Genomic DNA, 19,602 nt, shown 5'->3' on the forward strand with positions numbered 1-19,602 from the left:
CTTCTTACGAAGCCACTCCTTCGTTGTTGTGTTTGGGATCATTGTCATGCTGAAAGACCCAGCCACGTTTCATCTTCAATGCCCTTGCTGATGGAAGGAGGTTTTCACTCAAAATCTCACAATACATGGCCCCATTCATTCTTTCCTTTACACGGATCAGTCGTCTTGGTCCCTTTGCAGAAAAACAGCCCCAAAGCATGACGTTTCCACCCCCATGCTTCACAGTAGGTATGGTGTTCTTTGGATGCAACTCAGAATTCTTTGTCCTCCAAACACGACGAGTTGAGTTTTTACCAAAAAGTTCTATTTTGGTTTCATCTGACCATATGACATTCTCCCAATCCTCTTCTGGATCATCCAAATGCACTCTAGCAAACTTCAGACGGGCCTGGACATGTACTGGCTTAAGCAGGGGGACACGTCTGGCACTGCAGGATTTGAGTCCCTGGCGGCGTAGTGTGTTACTGATGGTAGGCTTTGTTACTTTGGTCCCAGGTCTCTGCAGGTCATTCACTAGGTCCCCCCGTGTGGTTCTGGGATTTTTGCTCACCGTTCTTGTGATCATTTTGACCCCACGGGGTGAGATCTTGCGTGGAGCCCCAGATCGAGGGAGATTATCAGTGGTCTTGTATGTCTTCCATTTCCTAATAATTGCTCCCACAGTTGATTTCTTCAAACCAAGCTGCTTACCTATTGCACATTCAGTCTTCCCAGCCTGGTGCAGGTCTACAATTTTGTTTCTGGTGTCCTTTGACAGCTCTTTGGTCTTGGCCATAGTGGAGTTTGGAGTGTGACTGTTTGAGGTTGTGGACAGGTGTCTTTTATACTGATAACAAGTTCAAACAGGTGCCATTAATACAGGTAACGAGTGGAGGACAGAGGAGCCTCTTAAAGAAGAAGTTACAGGTCTGTGAGAGCCAGAAATCTTGCTTGTTTGTAGGTGACCAAATACTTATTTTCCACCATAATTTGCAAATAAATTCATTAAAAATCCTACAATGTGATTTTCTGGATTTTTTCTTTCTCAATTTGTCTGTCATAGTTGACGTGTACCTATGATGAAAATTACAGGCCTCTCTCATCTTTTTAAGTGGGAGAACTTGCACAATTGGTGGCTGACTAAATACTTTTTTCCCCCACTGAATGCTTAGGGTCATTGTCCTGCTGGAAGGTGAACCTCCGTCCCAGTCTCAAATCTCTGGAAGACTGAAACAGGTTTCCCTCAAGAATTTCCCTGTATTTAGCGCCATCCATCATTCCTTCAATTCTGACCAGTTTCCCAGTCCCTGCTGATGAAAAACATCCCCAAAGCATGATGCTGCCACCACCATGCTTCACTTTGGGGATGGTGTTCTCGGGGTGATGAGAGGTGTTGGGTTTGCGCCAGACGTAGTGTTTTCTTTGATGGCCAAAAAGCGCAGTTTTAGTCTCATCTGACCAGAGTACCTTCTTCCATATGTTTGGGGAGTCTCCCACATGGCTTTTGGCGAACACCAAACGTGTTTGCTTATTTTGTCTTTAAGCAATGGCTTTTTTCTGGTGAACTCTTCCATAAAGCACAGCTCTGTGGAGTGTACGGCTTAAAGTGGTCCTATGGACAGATACTCCAATCTCCGCTGTGGAGCTTTGCAGCTCCTTCAGGGTTATCTTTGGTCTCTTTGTTGCCTCTCTGATTAATGCCCTCCTTGCTTTGTTCGTGAGTTTTGGTGGGCGGTCCTCTCTTGGCAGGTTTGTTGTGGTGCCATATTCTTTCCATTTTTTAAAATAATGGATTTAATGGTGCTCCGTGGGATGTTCAAAGTTCCAGATATTTTTTTATAGCCCAACCCTGATCTGTACTTCTCCACAACTTTGTCCCTGACCTGTTTGGAGAGCTCCTTGGTGTTCATGGTGCCGCTTACTTGGTGGTGCCCCTTGCTTAGTGGTGTTGCAGACTCTGGGGCCTTTCAGAACAGGTGTATATTTACTGAGATCATGTGACAGATCATGTGACACTTAGATTGCACACAGGTGGACTTTATTTAACTAATTATGTGACTTCTGAAGGTAATTGGTTGCACCAGATCTTATTTAGGGGCTTCATAGCAAAGGGGGTGAATACATATGCACGCACCACTTTTCCGTTATTTATATTTTAGAATTTTTTGAAACAAGTTATTTTTTTCATTTCACTGCACCAATTTGGACTATTTTGTGTATGTCCATTACATGAAATCAAAATCAAAATCAATTTAAATTACTGGTTGTAATGCAACAAAATAGGAAAAACTAATACTTTTGCAAGGCACTCAACACTACTGTATTATAAAAAAATAGGTTGTGTTGACTTAAGTTACCATTAAGTTGTGCCTCCTTGGAGGATGGACTGATTTCTCTTTTCCATGGGTGACTCACTGTCTTGGTCCAGTCTCAGGAAACAGTTAGGAGTCAGGCACAAGTCCCTGGGGTGTGAAAGTGAGTGTGGTGTTGGTGGTGGGGTCATTTGTGAGGAGTTTTCCAAAATCAGAAATGTGTTAGTTTTTCCTCTTTTTTTTGCATACATATTTATAACATGTATTCTTCTCCTCTCTTTCAGACGTTGTCCACACCCAAGGCCCCCTCGACGGCAGCCTGTATGCCCGAGTCCACAAGAAAGAGTCTCTCGAGGGTGTGGTCACAATCAACAGCCTTCCCGTCCTCGACCACCCCCTAACCAACGCAGACCACAACCCCCAACACCCTGACCACACCCTCCCAAGCTCTGACCGCACCCTCCCGGTAGTGGGCCACGCCTCCCTGCCTGCGGTCGACCACGCCCTGTCGGTCAGCAGCGACTCTGGGAACTCGACAGCATCCGTCAAAACCGACCGCACCGATGACCACAGTCTGTTGCTTCATGGAGCGGTGAACGCCAACCAGAACCACAACACACCCAGTCATCCCCCTCTCAGTCCCCAGGAGAAGAGAGAGTTGGACCAGCTTCTGATTGGCCTTGAGGCCCCCATGCTCCACCGCCAGGCTTACCTGGCTACCTCCACCAGCCCCGGAGGGGGAGTACGCCACCTCGTCCCAGCCCAGGTGCACGTCAACGGGCATACCCGGCTCATTGCAGCCCCCTCCGCCGAAGAGCGCGAGACGGACATCTTGGACGACGAGCTGCCCATCAGTCAGGAGGGTAACAGCGTGGACAGTCTGGGAACACTCTCGTCATTGGAGGGCCAGGCCACGCCCGCAGAGCTGTACTACCAATCAGAGATACCCGTTAACAGGCAGATCGACGGGCCGTACCTAGAGAAGCTACGGGAGATGCCGGTGCACCGAATACAGACTTCTACGTCGGCGCAGGAGCGGATCATGGACTCCAGTTCGCCCCAGGAGGAGGAGTACTCTCCTAACAGTTACCAGAACGGGAGTATGCAGCACTCCCAGTCCTTCGGGACCCCAGAGCCGGGACACCCCAAGCTGCCCAGGGCCCCTGAGAGGAGCACCAGTAGCAGGGAGGCGGTCCAGAGGGGGTTGAACGCATGGCACCAGTACAGTCTGCCAGACGACCCCTTCGGTCCTCCCTTACAGAGCACCCACAGTCTGCCCCACTTCCCCCCCACTGCCTCCCAGCACGACATAGAGCAGTCTATCGAAGCCCTCAACATGCTGATGCTGGATCTGGACCCACACACAGGACAGGTGCCCAAGTCCTACAGCGCCCCCTCTGGTGAGAACAGTGTAGGAGGGCCAGCCCAGGTCCCCTTCTCCCAATCTCTGGCCAGGCCGTCCTACCAGGCAGACTCAGCCATCCACGGCTATAACATTAATTACAACGCCTTCGGACAGCCTCTGAGGTCAACGGCGGGCCGGGTGTCGACGTCGCCCGTCCAGAGTCCTGTGGCTGAATCTCCCCTGTCGTACGCCCCCCCGAGGTCCGCCTCATACCAGCCCCACACCAACACCACTCCCATACACCCCCCCGAGCCCTACCACACGCGCCCAGCCCAAGGGCCTGGTTCCGCCCTCTACCCCTCCGACCCCTCCCCCACCTTCGGACAACTCCAGATTAGGCCCCTGAACTCGTACCCAGGTGGGACGGTGGTGTCCCACTCCCCAGACCTCAAGGGAGGGTCTCCCTATCCCGGCTACAGCACCTCCTCCTCCCCCCTCCCCAACTCCTCCCCCCTACTTAAGGAGCCAGAACCTGAGGAGGAGAACCTCAACCTGGAGGGCCTGGTGGCTCAACGCATCGCTGGTAAGTGACTACCGGACTGAGGATTAGATTGAATATCCCATGCTGTGAACTATAAGAGTACAGTCATAGTCTAGTGCAGTATATCAACGTCATTCTATCACCACTGGCTTATTCAGAGAGGTGCACTGTTTACATGTACTCTAATAGTTAGAACATATTATCTACTTCTATATTGGAAATAGCAGCTACTGTTCCATGTCCCCAGCTTTGTCTAACCTTGGCAATAGGTGGAATCATCATGGCATTGAGCTAGATGGATAGAAAGTCTTAGTTGTGCAGGACAGATTTGGCCTAAAAACATACGGTGAGCTCTGAGCTGTGTCCTACAGCAAGGGGAGAGTTGGACACCATGGAGATGAGATGAGATATAAGGTGGTAAGAATAGACATGCTGGTTGAGCGCTCAGCTACCATGCATTTTCCACATTGACATCCCACCACATGTGTAAGCCTATGGCATGGTTCTCACAGATGCCACCAAGTGGGCTTATTTGGTAGTTGCCTTTGTCTTTCTACTGCGGATGTTGATTTGGTATTTGGTATTTTATTAGGATACACATTAGCTGTTGTGAAAGCAGCAGCTACTCTTCCCGGGCTCCACACAGAACATATCACATAATACTGATGTATGGTAAAGCAGTGTTTCTCAATCCAAATTCTGGGGTATTCCAGAAAGTGCACATTTTGGTTCTATCCCTGCTCTAATTTCTCTCATATCTCATTTTAACGTCCTTCTTTCATCTGTGTGTTACTGCCCCTGACTTCAGAGAACAAACGTTATATACCTTCATTTTACTTGATTCATCTTTCCTTTCTGTTTCTGTCTCTTGTTCTGTCCATCCATTCCTCTGTTCTGTTGGACCACCCTTGGACCACCCTTCACGCCATTGCATCTGCCTCCGCACCTCCTTCCTCCTCCTCCTCCTCCTCTTCCTTCTCCTCCTCCTCCTCCACCTCCTCCTCTGCCTCCTATCCACCACCCCCACTGTGAGCAGAGTACAACGCTCGTATTCAGGGCATCAACGAAAGCATTACCACTACGCCACAATCTGACCGCCATCGCTCCTATTCCTTCTCTGGTTTGTCCACTGTCCACTGTCCGTCTCGCTCTCTCTCTCACTCTCCCTCTCCCTCTTTCTCTCTCTCTCTCTCTCTCTCTCTCTCTCTCTCTCTCTCTCTCTCTCTCTCGCTCCCTCTTTATTTCTTTTTCTCTCTCTCTCTCTCTCTCTCTCTCTCTCTCTCTCTCTCTCTCTCTCTCTCTCTCTCTCTCTCTCTCTCTCTTTCTCACTCTCTCTCTCTCACTCTCTCTCTCTCGCGACAACATTCCTCTTAAAATAAGCAAATCACTTCTTTGAAGGTTGGACTCCATGGTGTATGAAACCTGGAATATACAGTGTAGATACACTCTGAAACTTATTTCCAGATCCACTTTTTAGATCCACCCTAAAGTTGTCGTTTTTCCTAAATACATTCCTGAAACTGAAGGAAAGCCTTTTGGAATTCCTGACGCTGTTGTTGACGTTCCAGGGATGCGTTCACGTGGGATGACGCCGGAGGAGGCTCAGGAGACCGTCCGCCGTCGGACCACCAGCGAGGGGCACTACCAGAGTGGCCATGAGGACCCTCCAGCCCACACGGGGGCGCCAGTGCGCTCCCCTGTCCACTCGTCAGACTTCCACATCCTCAACCCTGGAGGAAGACCCCGAGAGGTAGAGTACACACCACTATCCAGCAACAGGCAGCAAGCTCTCTCTCTCTCTCTCTCTCTCTCTCTCTCTCTCTCTCTCTCTCTCTCTCTCTCTCTCTCTCTCTCTCTCTCTCTCTCTCTCTCTGTCTGTCTCTGTCTGTCTCTCTCTCTCTCTCTCTGTCTCTCTGTCTCTCTGTCTCTCTGTCTCTCTCTCTCTCTCTCTCTCTCTCTCTCTCTGTCTGTCTCTCTGTCTCTCTCTCTCTGTCTCTCTCTCTCTCTCTCTCTCTCTCTCTTCTCTCTCTCTCTCTCTCTCTCTCTCTCTCTCTCTTCTCTCTCTCTCTCTCTCTATCTCTCTCTCCCTCTCTCTCTCTCGTCTTTATCAGCTTAAAATATTCTTCCATTCATTGAATAGTTCATTGTTCACTGTGAGAGTAACCATGTCTGTTGTGTGTGTGTGTGTGTGTGTGTGTGTGTGTATGTATGTGGACTTTGTGTTGGTGTGTGTGTGTGTGTTTGTATGTGTCGCTATCTCTGTATTTGTATCTGTGTGTTATTTTCTGTCCTCGTGTGTATTTCCTGTCTGTGCGTGTTTGCATTACCTCTATGTGCACATTGTCCCTGTCCGTGTGTTTTCTGGCTCCTTCTGTGTCTGTCTGTGGGTGGGTGTGTGTTATGTCGTGTGTTGTGTGTGTGTGTGTTGTTGTGTGTTGTGTGTGTGTGTGTGTTTTGTTGTTGTGTGTGTTGTGTCCCCTCCCTCCAGGGCCCCATGCACAGCTACCGCGAGGCGTATGGGGATGATGATGTTGACGGTGGGGCTGCTGTCAGTCCTATGTTCAGCAGTGGTGGTGAGGCCTACCCCCTGACCCCTGCCTTCCCTGTCTCACCTCAGACCCCTTACTTCAACATGTGTAAGTTCACATTCCCTGCAGACAGAGGGCGCCCGTAGACCTTACTCTATTGCCACAGTTAGTAAATCATAATTATACGATTGCAATAAACATTAAGTATGTAGTGCTACACAATAAGTGGTTGTAGACGGAGGCCCAGTTCCAATACTTTTAAGATGCATCCTTCTTTACTGCCTTCTTATAAGGGAGGAACGATGCACTCTGAAATTATTTGACAGGGCCAGAGACAGTCACTGCTGTTACTGTAATTGTCAATTGTTGGTGTTTTGATTGGGACTAATCGGTGGTGGGATTCCTAAATTAATTCAATAACACCTTTCTTTCTCTTGTAATAAACTAATACTAATTCCCTCTGTGGAAAAAATTATGAGAGGGACTGGAAATAGGCACACGTATCTAGAGTGACTTACAGTAGTGAATGCATAAATATATATTTTTTTTCATACTGTTCCTCTGTGGGATTCAAACCCACAACCCTGGCATTGCAAGTGCCATGTTCTACCAGCTGAGCCTCATAGGAATAGATAGAAGAGAATATTGTAGTTTCAACACTATAGTATTAACCTATGACCTATAAATCATGTCAGGTTAGACAGTAGATTGCTTCTCTGCACCATAGAGATATCATAGAGGTAAATACTGTATCTGTATTTATCTTAATGCTTGACACATGATCATTTCAATAGACAGACTGCTTTTGGCTTATTTGGGACCAACCAGGGTTAGGGCTCCCTATTCCTGCAGTGGTGACCGACACACTGTAGTTGAAGTAAGGACCCGTTTTGAGCCCCCAGAGACCCCCAGATACCCCCCTCCATCAACCCCCTTTGCCCTGCCCCACTACCCCTGCTCTGGCCCCTGCCTGCCCTCTCTGGAGGCACTATCTTTCAAACAGACAGACAAAGAATTGATATGGGATTCTTTGGTAAGTGTAGGATGCATGGAATTTTCAGATTACTGCTCAATGTCCAGTCCACCACACAAACCCTAGCCAAACTCTTTTCCACTGCTGGCAAACTGCTGGAATTTCAATTCACTTCATGAATTGACTGAATAAAAATGGATTGGACCCCAATCCGGATTGGACCCCAATCCTGGCATGTAGTCATTGTGTCTGTCTCCTTGGATATACCGTACTACTATGTAGTTACTAGATGTACCGTTCGGGATGCTATTGGTTCCCTCTCCGTGTCACCAGTCCCTTAGTGAACTGTTCTGTGTTGGTCTGCTTTCTGCATGCTGTGTCCCAACTCTTGCATGGCCAGGGCATGTTGTACTGTAGGTGTCTCCATTCACCATCATTGTTGTCCTGTTGTTGTAGGTTGTTGGTTGTTTGGATCTGACACTGTGTATTCTGTATGGATCTTCTCAGATCATCTGTAGGCTAACACTTACAGTTTGGTTTGGTCTCTCTCTCTCATTATCTATCTTTTTTCTCTCTCTTTCTTTCTCCCTATATCTCGCTTTCTATCTATCGGTCTATCTATTGATCTATCTATCTATCTATCTATCTATCTATCTATCTATCTATCTATCTATCTATCTATCTATCTATCTATCTATCTATCTATCTATCTATCTATCTATCTATCTATCTATCTATCTATCTATCTATCTATCTATCTATCTATCTTCTCTCTCTCTTTCTCTCTCTCTCTCGCTCTCTCTCTCTCTGTTTCTCTCTCTCTCTCACTCTCTCGCTCTCTCTCTCGCTCTGTTTCTCTCTCTCTCTCTCTGTTTCTCTCTCGCTCTCTCTGTTTCTCTCTCTCGCTCGCTCTCTCTCTCTCTCTCGCTCTCTCCCTCTCTCTCTCACTCTCCCTCTCTCTCTCACTGTTTCTCTCTCTCTCTGTCGCTCTCTCTCGCTCTCTTGCTCTCTCTCTCTCTTTCTCTCTCTCTCTCTCTCTCTCTCTCTCTCTCTCTCTCTCTGTTTCTCTCTCTCTCTGTTTCTCTCTCTCTCTCTCTCTCTCGCTCTCTCTCTCTCTCTCTCTCTCTCTCTCTCTCTCTCTCTCTCTCTCTCTCTCTCTCACTGTCTCCTCCTCTCTGGCTCTCTTTCTCTCTCTAGCCCGTTCTCCTCCAGGCTTGGCCAAAACCCCTCTCTCTGCTCTAGGACTGAAGCCCCACCATCCAGCAGACATGCTCCATGGTGGATCAGGTCAGTACACAAACACACACACACACAAACTTTTCCCATCTAGGTTTTCTTAGTCCATCCAATTGCTTCTAAACACCTGCAAACCTTCTCTTGGTCTCTTGCTTCTCTTTCAATGGTTTACTCCTCTCTTTTTCTAACCTCTCCCTCAATCACCAACTCTTTTCTTCTTCTACTTATTCCTTCTGTTCTGTCAGACTCTGAATCTGTAAGCGATGAGGAGCAAGGTAAGGGCGTTTCTATGGCAACACGTGGCACCAACCTCTTACCCCCGTCACACAGAGTACCCATAATCCTTTGTGTTCGGCCATGTTTGAAAACCCCTCGTTTTGACCGGAGGATCTTGTTGTGGCTTCTCAGTTTTGCTCTACCTTCTGTTGTTCACCTCTAGAGGAATAACACAGTCCCACTATACAGGCTACAACCGCAAACATTCTGTTTTGATTGGCTATCAGTGTTTAAGTCCTGCCTCTTCTCGAATTTCATTGGGTTCCCGATGCGTGCCAATGTTTTTTGGGGCTTGCCCGGAAGTTGCTGAAACGTGATGAAAAAGTTATGGTTAAATTCATTAAGGTGTGAGGTAAGGTTAGGTTATGTATGAAATCTATATTTGGTTGTTAGCCTGTTGAGTGGGCCTGTATAACACCTCCACCACTTTGCATCTGTATTAATAAACACTTTTAGTCTCCCTCAGGATGTTTCTGTTTTCTATTCATGTTTCTTTTCTTTTTATACCATTTTGGGAATGACCTCGCCAGGTTTTATTTCTGTCTCTCCTGTTCTGTCTTTTCTGTCGGTCTCCCTCATAACTGCATCCCTTTGACTCCCTGTTTAGCCAATAACAGGGTAATAATAACATCTGTGTGTGTGTTTTTTCTCTACAGACGGCCGTGGTTATGGTGGACACCCCTTTAATGATCCTATATCTTCCAGTAGTCCCATCCACAGCCCAGACGGGTGAGTACTGTACTGTACCCCCACCCCACTGTCTGCCTGGGGCACAGAGTTTGGATAACCCAGGGAAAACTCTTCAAATAAAAGGAATAAAGATAGTCCTCAGCTCAGCTCAGTGTTTCTCTCTCTCTGCAGCATGAGGATGGCTTCCTCCATTCGTCCCCAGGCTGACTCCGGCTTCCACTCCCACCCCTCCGAGAGTGTCCGGCACACTCCCGTCCCGTCCCACGGCCCCCACTCCCCTGAGGGCTCCCAGGTCAGCGTCGTGGGTCCCCTCCACACCGTCCCGGGAAGCCCCAACACCCTCCACCGCACGGTGGCCACCAACACCCCGCCAAGCCCCGCCCTCCAGCGCCACCTGGCCAACCAGGCCAGCCCGGGTCTGGCTCGTCACCCCACACCGCCCAATGGGAACAGGGTGCAAGTCCCCGGCAGCCCTGTGATCCCCGCAAGAGGCTCCAGAACCTCCGCCGTCCCTCCTAGCCCTTTGATGGGGCGCCACCCGATGGCCAGTGGCCACATTACGCCCGATGACAGACAGGGGACACCACCCATGCCCTCCTTCCCAGTGTCGCCCCAGCCGATGCTTCCAGAGAAGAGGCGGCTGCCCAGTGGAGAGAGGTCCAATGGGGGGCTGTCGTATGGGACTCTGGATGGGAAGACCACCACACCCACCTTACCCAGTGGAGGCAGCACGCCCAGTGTGTCCACCTCTCACACCCTACCGGACCTCTCCAAATTCTCCATCTACGGTGAGAGAGGAGGTACAATCCTAAATGAACCCCTGTAGCATCTAGCCCTAGTCACGGCCATGTTCTTTATACCTATTCAATCCATTCAGATCTAGCCAAGTGAGAGTTCATAGTCAACCATGCACAGCAGATACTATACATATTAAGTCAATCAGTGCTGGTTTTGATGGATGAAAGTCTCTGAATCATCACTATTTCACTGCTTTGACCATTGTCACTACTTCTACAGACCAGAGTCCAGACATCAGGCTGAACGTGAAGTTTGTCCAGGACACGTCTAAGTTCTGGTACAAGCCAGACATCTCCAGAGAGCAGGCCATCAGTCTGCTGAGAGACAGGGAGCCTGGGGCCTTTGTTATCAGGGACAGTCACTCCTTCAGAGGGGCCTATGGCCTGGCCATGAAGGTGGCCTGCCCACCTCCCACCGCCAACAAGAAAGGTACAGTAGATCTTTAATCTTAGTCGCAGGTCTAGGATCAGATCACCCTAACCTGAATCCCAACCTTAATCATTAGGTGTGAAAACGCAAAAACTGACCTTCGATCAGAGACCTTTGATTAAAGGATGTGTTTACTGTTTTGCCTTTTGTCAGTTGGTGACATCACGAGCGAGCTGGTGAGGCACTTCCTGATTGAGACGAGCTCCAAAGGCGTGCGTCTGAAGGGCTGTCCCAACGAACCCTACTTTGGCGAGTTCCAAACATGCACATTCAACAGAGAATTTGTTCATTAGGCCTCCAGTAAGTACGTACACTTGCTAATCATGGGTATGTGTGTGTATGTGTGCAGGATGCCTGTCTGCCCTGGTGTACCAACACTCAATGACTCCTCTGGCCCTGCCCTGCAAGCTGATGATCCCCAGCAAAGATCCCAATGAAGAGGCCCTGGAGCTGGACACTCCCACTGACACAGTGGCCGAGCTGGTGAAACAAGGAGCAGGTAGGGACAAACTGCACCCTGCATTATTCAGCCCATTCTCTTTGATTTGATCATTTATCCATCTCCATTCCAAGCCTTCTATTACAACAACAGATACATACACAACAACAATCGAATAATAACTGGCCAAATTCTGTTGTACTTTTACTACTGTAGTTACTAGTGTAATTACTATGCAGTTTCACAAATACATAGTTTTCAGGTAGTACAGTGGTTTTGTTTCTCCTCTCATGCTTGGATACTGTGTTATGTTGCAGTAGCACAGCAACAAGTCCCCGAGGAGGCCCATGGTAAATACTGGACTGTGTTTTTGGCATTATTAACCCTCTTGTCCCCACACTCCCCAGACTGATATTTCAGCCTGGTCACCACAGAAGCTTCCCTCTCACTACCATGCCATGCCTGCCTTAGTCACATCTTTGCTTGTCATGGTTGGAGTTTTTCCAAACGAGTGAAGTGTATTTATATAGCGCTCTTCTTTAGGTCTTATGCATGGCAGCTGTTGTGAGGTTTGAAACATTGTCTTCTGGATTAGACGTGTGTTCTTTTCTCTTTGGTAGAGATAGCATAGCATGGCGCTATGTACCAACAAATGCACGGAGTGAGCATTCTAACTGATAAAAGAAGAAAGGCAGATATGGAGTCACTAATATACAGCCAGCTGTTGCCTCGATCTGTTTTTCAACACTTATCAACAACATGTTCAAATGATTGCACTAATTGTTGATAGTTGAACTCCTTCACTGCTTCTTGTTTTTTTGTTCTCTCCCAGCATGCAACGTTCTTTACATCAACTCTGTGGACATGGAGTCTCTGACTGGTCCTCAGGCCATCGCCAAGGCGATCAGCGAAACGTTGGCCGTCAACCCGTTGCCCGCAGCAACAACCGTCCACTTCAAAGTGTCGTCGCAGGGCATCACCCTCACGGATAGCCAGAGGAAGTGAGTTGTAACCATGGAAACAGGAGCACCCTACACCCACAGTCAGAGCCATGGAAATGTGTTGTTATTCACTCATTGATTCTGACTGCTACACTAGTATGTCAAAGTGTTTTACTTGAATTGAGCTAGCTTGGTGACAAACTCTGAGATTTCCAACACTAACTCTGAGTTTTTTCCTGCCCTAGGGTCTTCTTCCGAAGGCACTACCCAATCAACACTGTCACCTACTGTGACATCGACCCCCAGGACAGGAAGTAAGTGTGTGAGACCAGATCTTTCTACTGTTCTAAAGTAGTGAAAATAGTTCAAATGTAGCCTACGTAGGGTAGATTTTTTGATTGTTCCTCCAAAATGAATTTGTCACATCTCATCTTCACAGGTGGAGCAACGAAGGAGTTGGAACGGCAAAGTAAGTCTCACAACTCAAATCACTCTATTACACATAGATTAGGTCATTAAAGAGATGGGACAAAAAAGTCCCATGGTCCACATTGGCCTATAACTACATAAAATCATGAACCATCTCCTTTATACTCTAAACAGGCTTTTTATTTCTCTTTAAACTTCAGACTGTTTGGTTTCGTGGCACGTAAACAAGGAAGCACAACGGACAACGTCAGCCACCTGTTTGCCGAGTTGGACCCCAACCAGCCTGCTTCAGCCATCGTCAACTTCGTCTCCAAAATCATGAAGCGATGAAACCAACGACCCCCGGCAGCCATTTTGATTTTTTTCTTCTATTTTTTTTCTTCTTAATTTCCGTAACTTTTCTTCCGTTCTTTTTGTTGAGATGTGTTTCTTTGTTTTATTCTACGAGATGTTATGTTTGAAGGACTTGGAGGTAATCCAAGATGGCGTCAGAGGAAGTTGTGGCTGGAGTGGTGACAGTGATAATGTGGATTGAGCTGGTGGAGGAATATGGTTTCTTCAACAGTTAGTCCAAGTGGAGGAGCTGTGTGCTAAACTAACACAAGACTAGAGGAGTATCAGTTGGAGAAAAGGACACTGACATTCATCAGGTTTTTGGATTGATTTACCAAAGGTAGCACTCAGAACAAGTATGTCATTATTAGTTGGTCAGTTTAAGGTGTTGTATGTCTTCTTCTCTATTTTTATTTTACAATGGGACTGTTGAAACGAACCAGACAAAAACAGAAAGAATGCTTTCTTCATCAACTTTCTTCTGTCTTCAGAAAAATAGTTGGCCTCAATGGCTTCTTACTAAAGAATATTTAAGAAGACATTTTGCATGCTAGCTCGATCTTTAAGCTTGGTCCTTATACGTTCCACTAAAGTCATTTGTGAACCCTCGAGTGGACATTTTCCAGGCCTGTTGTATGTTGTAAAGGGCTCAACAGCGAGAAAAATAAACTGTTCTCAACTTCACAGAGCAGACCAAGCTTCTCATAAAACACATTGCTAATGTTAGGTCCAGACTTGACCAGTCGATCCTGGAGCGCACTGATTGATTTCAGATGTGGGAAATGGATTACTCTAGCCTGTGGAAAGGTAACTGGTGAATCTACTGCTGTCACACCTCCTGTCCACACGATGGCGCTGATTATCCATGTTTGAACTCAAATCCTGCTTGACTCAGACTGATCCTCACCTGCTGGCTGCTCACAGACACTGCTACTAAACACACTGGAAACAAACGCCAGGGACTGGTCCGAGCCCTGGGCGGTAGGCGCTGTCCTGCATGTTTTAGTCCAATTGCACCCCCTCCCTCTAAGCTACCTTCAACATCACCAAAATGCCCATTCTACGCTGTGTGCTATGAAGACTTTAACCCTAGGACAAGAAAACTGAGGTTGTTTGACTTGTTAGAGACTGCATGATATTATAAACCATTATTTGTACTCTACCCAAGAGTCCTAGAAAGAAAAGAGAACATGTAGACAACCTTTTGTCGAAGTAGTTACTCGATGGTGAGATGCAATATTTTTACTGTTTATTTTCTTGTTTCTTCCATCTTGAAGCAGGGTTTCACTGTATCAAGCAAGGTCGTCTTTCTTTTTTTAACCAAAAGGGAATTTATCCTCTCACCAGATCGCATCTACATACCTTTAGACAAACGGAGAGGTTGTCACACTGTGTGTAAATGCCTGCTTTTCAAACACACACCACTCACCCATCTTCCATAAGCTACGGAAAAATGATATTGATATAAAATGTATATAGATATACTACTTTGAAAAGTTACATAGCTAAAAAAATATATTTATTTTTGTTGCTTTGTTCCTCCATGATAACTCATATATACATATATTGTACAGTCTACATAAAGAAGATTACCTAATGGATTGAGAAAAAAATACTTATTTTGGCTAATGATTTCAAAGTCGGGAGATTTTGAAAGGCTTTTGGGATATATATGGTGTACATTACTCAGTACATGTATGTTTGTTCTAGCTCGTCATGTTTCTTGTTTTGCGTTCTCAGAGATTGAGGTAAAGCATGTATAGGATGAAAGCATATGATTTTTACAGGAAAAATGCATGGACAAAACCGTCCGGGTGGTATACCAGAACAGAATGTTAAAGTTTGTCTTAAACGTTGCCATAATACAGTGAAAAAGGTTTGACTTATAATAGGAGTTACATGACAAATGTTGTTGGCAGTTTTAGGGTCAGCACTTGAATATGGATTTACCATATTATGAAAATATATAATGTTCTTAAAAAAAAAAAAAAAAATGTTTTTATAAGGGAAGCATGAGGACATTGAATTTATAAGCCGACCTTAAATGCAATATGTAAACAACAATGTGTACCCCATCATAATGACATTATGATTTGCCAAAGATTCTAACACAACTTCTATGGTGTCTACATGTTTTGCTTTTTTCCAAGGAAATTGTGTCGCTAAGCCGAATGAATTCATAAATGTTCCTTCTGTTGCCAGTAAATATGCAGACCCACATAACACTAACACCACCGTTATATATGAACTAGCCTATTTCTCTCTCTCTTCCTCTCCATTGCAACTGAATGGAGTTAAGACTATTGTTACCCCAGTTAGAAATACAAAGCACTTATCAATGGAATACCACAACCATAGAACAGATGCAAAAATGCAAAAAATTACCCAATATAATTTCATGTGAATATCAGTGTTGAAGGCAAAATGTTGTCTACAATTCTTCAAAGCTCTTTTATTTGAGCTACTACGTCTAGCTATAGTCGCCTCAATGTCCAAACTGTGGCCCTCCATGGCCCTCTGTGGCCCTCCGTGGCTCTCTGTGGCCCTCTGTGGCCCTCCATGGCCCTCTGTGGCCCTCCGTGGCCCTCTCAAAGTAACATGATTTATTTATTCTCCTTATTTATTCTTTATTCGCCGGTATGTTGTTTTTTTGTAAGTCCTCAACATTTCAAGCTACATGACCGCGGTTGTCAGTCAGTGTTAACCAATGGAAAAGGAATGTATTTTTGTGTGGAGGAGTGTGGAGGAGATCAGTGTACAGACGGGACTTAATGAATGTGTGAATGTGATACTAAGGATGTACAGAAGGGTCTTGTGTTTTTTTTTTCATTTGCATTATACTGTCATGGCTTACCTGTTCCTGAGGAGAAAAAAAATACATTAAAGCAATACAAATCAGTTACAGTAAAACATAAGGTTGTTTGAGTGTTCAGTTTCTCAGTCATTGTGTGTAGTCATCTTAGCTGTGTCTCTATGGTAACAAATCTCTTATGACCATAGCGTTATGTTTTGAATTGTATGATCTTATATGGTTATGACTATCTAGATCAGCGTTTCCCAACTCCAGTCCTCCAGTACCCCCAACAGTACATATTTTACTTGTGGCCCCAGACAAGCACACCTGATTCTACTTGTCAACTATTCATCAAGCCCTTGACAAGTTGAATCAGGTGTTTTTGTCCGGGTCTACAACAAAAATGTGTGCTGTTGGGGGTACTGGAGGACCGGAGTTGGGAAACACTGATCTAGGCATTCTTATAAACACAGAGACCAATCCTCACTTTAGATCTGTCCACCACACAATTCTGACTTGCATTAATCATGACTTGATGTCACTTGGAGATTTATCCAAACATTTGACTTACACATTTCAGTTCCAGGTTAGGATTCGGTCCAGGGAATTGATTTGTCAAATCCAGGCTTAATTGGTAAAAAGTGAGCCTGTGGTTACATCTTATATCCACTCAGTGGCAGTATCTGTCCTTCACAAGAGAGTAGGCTACTTTCCTGCATGCATTTATTGAACAGGTTATTAACAGTTTATGAATGCATATATAGTTCAAATAGCTAGTACAGCCTATGCAAATCAAATATTTTACGAGGTATCCCCCAAGTATGTTGGCCTATATGGATTTAGTCTTTTGAAATGCTTTTAAAATGTTGAGGTTTCTTAGACATTGGGAGCTCTGTAATCTAACAGTTTTAGCCTCTGTCGCAAATGAAGATCATTGCAATGGCAAACCACTGAGTATTTTCCCTAGAAAATAAATTTTTCCTCACTGTCAATCATCAACACTCTTGCCAGCTTTAAGCGTGTGCTTCACTACATGCAATGTTAAGGTTAAAAAACATGTTGTGGTAGCTCATTAGGGGTTAGGGAGGTAATGGGTGTGTATGCGATACGTTAAAGCAGTGTTTTCCCAAGAATCCCCACGTTTCCCACATAGTGAACAGGAGAACACACTGGGGCTTTAGATGGACCACAGCCCAACAATCCTCAGGAACCACTGATTTAAGAGCAGATTGAATTCAGACATGTAAGCCAGCCCTTTATTCAATGTGGGGGTCAAACCTTTAAAGAGGAATATAGGGACTTGGGAGGTCAACGTTTGGGAATCTGGCATGACCTTTAAAACAGGAAATGTATGTTTGGTAGTGGGAATAGGAAGTTGTGGGCAGAATGTCCTTCTGAGCATGCCCGGTATGCACACACGCTGAGGGTCATGGGATCTAGCAGGGGGTTCTGCGCCAGGTGGTGACCATGGCGATAGTAAACATTCCATAATCTTGGGTCATGTATCATCTCCAGGAAGTGATGCAATGGTTGCTATGTGGTCGTTGGGGCAAACATTTTGACACTTAATTTGTTTAGAAAAAGGCTGCATTTCTGTAGCTGTTGACATTGGGAGTTGAGGACAAATTTTCCAAAATGGTACTCAAATATGGGCATTGGTTTACCTGCCACATAGCGTTTCTTTAAATGGAAATGTGCATTATAGGCCTACCAATTCCAAAACCTTGGGTTCATATCCTTTACAAAAAAAGATTGCCGTTTTGAAACTGTAGTAAAAGTGCAGTAACTGCAGTTGACTATGGTATTTTGGATGCAGTAATTGAAGAATGATTGCAGTGTACTGCAGTTGAACTGTAGTTATACTGCACTCTAACTGCAGTTACACTTCAAAATTACTGCAGTAAAAAAAACTGTTATTTTGGACGCAGTATTTGCCGCATACTGCGGTTATACTGCACTCTAACTGCAGTTATACAGCAGTGTACTGCAGTTGTACTGCAATCTTTTTTCGTAAGGGATTCCTCACAAACCATGTTTGTCTACTTTATTGTCATCCCTATAGCAACCCTCTGTGGGCGATAGCCGTCTAACCCCTCATTCTGTGTTCATTAAAATTCACTTTGTTAATCTGACGCTGTAAAAGCTGAGGTGACATCACGGGTGTCAGTTGTGGGTTTAATGAAAACATTGTGCTGCCTGGCTCTGAGCTAACATATTACAGCAGTCAAAGAGCATCAGCTAGGAGCTGCAGGCAATGTTTCCAAACGTCAACATGTCACGAGAGCGATTTCGACAGACACGTCATGTGCCGATCTGAATTTGTCTTCAAACTCCCTCTTTTCCTTTCTCACAGACTCTCTTTCTCACGCTCAAACCCACTTTCTCTTTCTCGGTTCACTGTTTATCTCTCTCACACATGCAAGCTTGTGTGTGTGCGTGCATGCATGCTTCTGTGTGCGTGTGCATGCGTGCATGTCTTTTCTCAGGCCAGGCCAGCTGTATCCAGGGTAGGTTAAACTGTGCGTGAAGAGCACTAAGCCCATCTAGCACCATTGGCCTTTCTCCTACAGTGAGTGCGTAAATAGCCTTCTAACCACGTCAATGTCCACACACCAGGGGCACCATGTGGGGCTATAGTATTTACATTATGTGATGGAGTGGAGAGTAACGCACATGAAAACACTGCTATGGTATTTTAAGTATCCCCAGCTGGAAACTGGCACAAGTATACTGCCTACTCCTCACCCATGTATGCTCTAGGGTCAGATAGAAATGTAGCGAATAGAGCTAACACAATACCCTGATCTACCTGACTGACAATCATAACTGTTCTACACAATTCCGTTCTATCTAAACGTTTGGTTATATTGCACCCTAACTGAATGTGACCTTCGACCTTGGTTATATTGCACCCTAACTGAATGTGTCCTTCGACCTTGACGTGTGGTGAGAATACCTCTGGCACAAAATGGCCGCCGTGTTTCTCCCAAATGGCTGCTACTCTTTGGTAGCGGAAGACGAAGAGTGAAAACGTCTATTTTATGTTGTGCGAATGTCTAAAATCATGAGAAAAAGCTTAATCTAATTGGAAATGTGTTTGGTCGTGTGTGTCTGTGCACACAATTGTGCAAAGGCAATTCAATTTGATGTCACTCAACTTTACAGCTGACATTTGATACAGTAAAACGGTCCATTGACTTTAGTTAGCTGGACCATAGCTAACTCTTTCCCTGCCTTTGGCCTTTACATAAGTGTGTGTCACAGTAGACATCCTAATAACCAATAAAAGCGATATCATCGACTAGGCCATCACTTTAACACCATAGCAGACAATGCTCAATACAGAAATATGTATGACACACTAACACCATGGATGACGTAGGGCCCTATCCTCGTTAACTAGCCGTGTATTTAGCATCGCTCAGGGCCTCGTACTGATGCATTTATTGGCTGTTGGGGAGAGACTGGACTGTGTACGCCAATACATTGGGCCGCGTGCGTCATGAGCTTGTCCTCATGTGGTAAATATGCACTGACTGAGATTCATACCATGCAGGCT

General features: G+C 45.7%; 1 protein-coding gene across 8 annotated transcripts in view; it reads left to right on the forward strand.

Annotated features, from left to right (window-relative positions):
* LOC311109856 (tensin-1-like) overlaps positions 1-16,164 on the forward strand; it is a 50,715-nt gene extending 34,551 nt beyond the window's left edge. For 4 of the 8 annotated variants that reach the window (XM_084152866.1, XM_084152867.1, XM_084152862.1 and 1 more), the window contains 14 exons: positions 2,576-4,219; positions 5,746-5,927; positions 6,666-6,813; positions 8,876-8,965; positions 9,847-9,919; positions 10,052-10,668; positions 10,898-11,107; positions 11,261-11,356; positions 11,457-11,606; positions 11,864-11,896; positions 12,379-12,547; positions 12,733-12,801; positions 12,927-12,956; positions 13,117-16,164. In XM_084152866.1, coding sequence (XP_084008992.1) covers positions 2,576-4,219; positions 5,746-5,927; positions 6,666-6,813; positions 8,876-8,965; positions 9,847-9,919; positions 10,052-10,668; positions 10,898-11,107; positions 11,261-11,356; positions 11,457-11,606; positions 11,864-11,896; positions 12,379-12,547; positions 12,733-12,801; positions 12,927-12,956; positions 13,117-13,246 — 3,641 coding nt within the window. In that variant the 3' untranslated portion in view covers positions 13,247-16,164. The remainder of the gene's footprint in view (positions 1-2,575; positions 4,220-5,745; positions 5,928-6,665; positions 6,814-8,875; positions 8,966-9,846; positions 9,920-10,051; positions 10,669-10,897; positions 11,108-11,260; positions 11,357-11,456; positions 11,607-11,863; positions 11,897-12,378; positions 12,548-12,732; positions 12,802-12,926; positions 12,957-13,116) is intronic. The other 4 variants (XM_084152863.1, XM_084152868.1, XM_084152865.1 and 1 more) reach the window with 2 other exon arrangements.
* The last annotated feature ends 3,438 nt before the right edge of the window (positions 16,165-19,602 follow it).

The sequence above is a fragment of the Coregonus lavaretus genome (assembly GCF_964263955.1).
Source record: "Coregonus lavaretus genome assembly, chromosome: 35".
In the NCBI taxonomy this organism is placed as follows: domain Eukaryota; kingdom Metazoa; phylum Chordata; class Actinopteri; order Salmoniformes; family Salmonidae; genus Coregonus; species Coregonus lavaretus.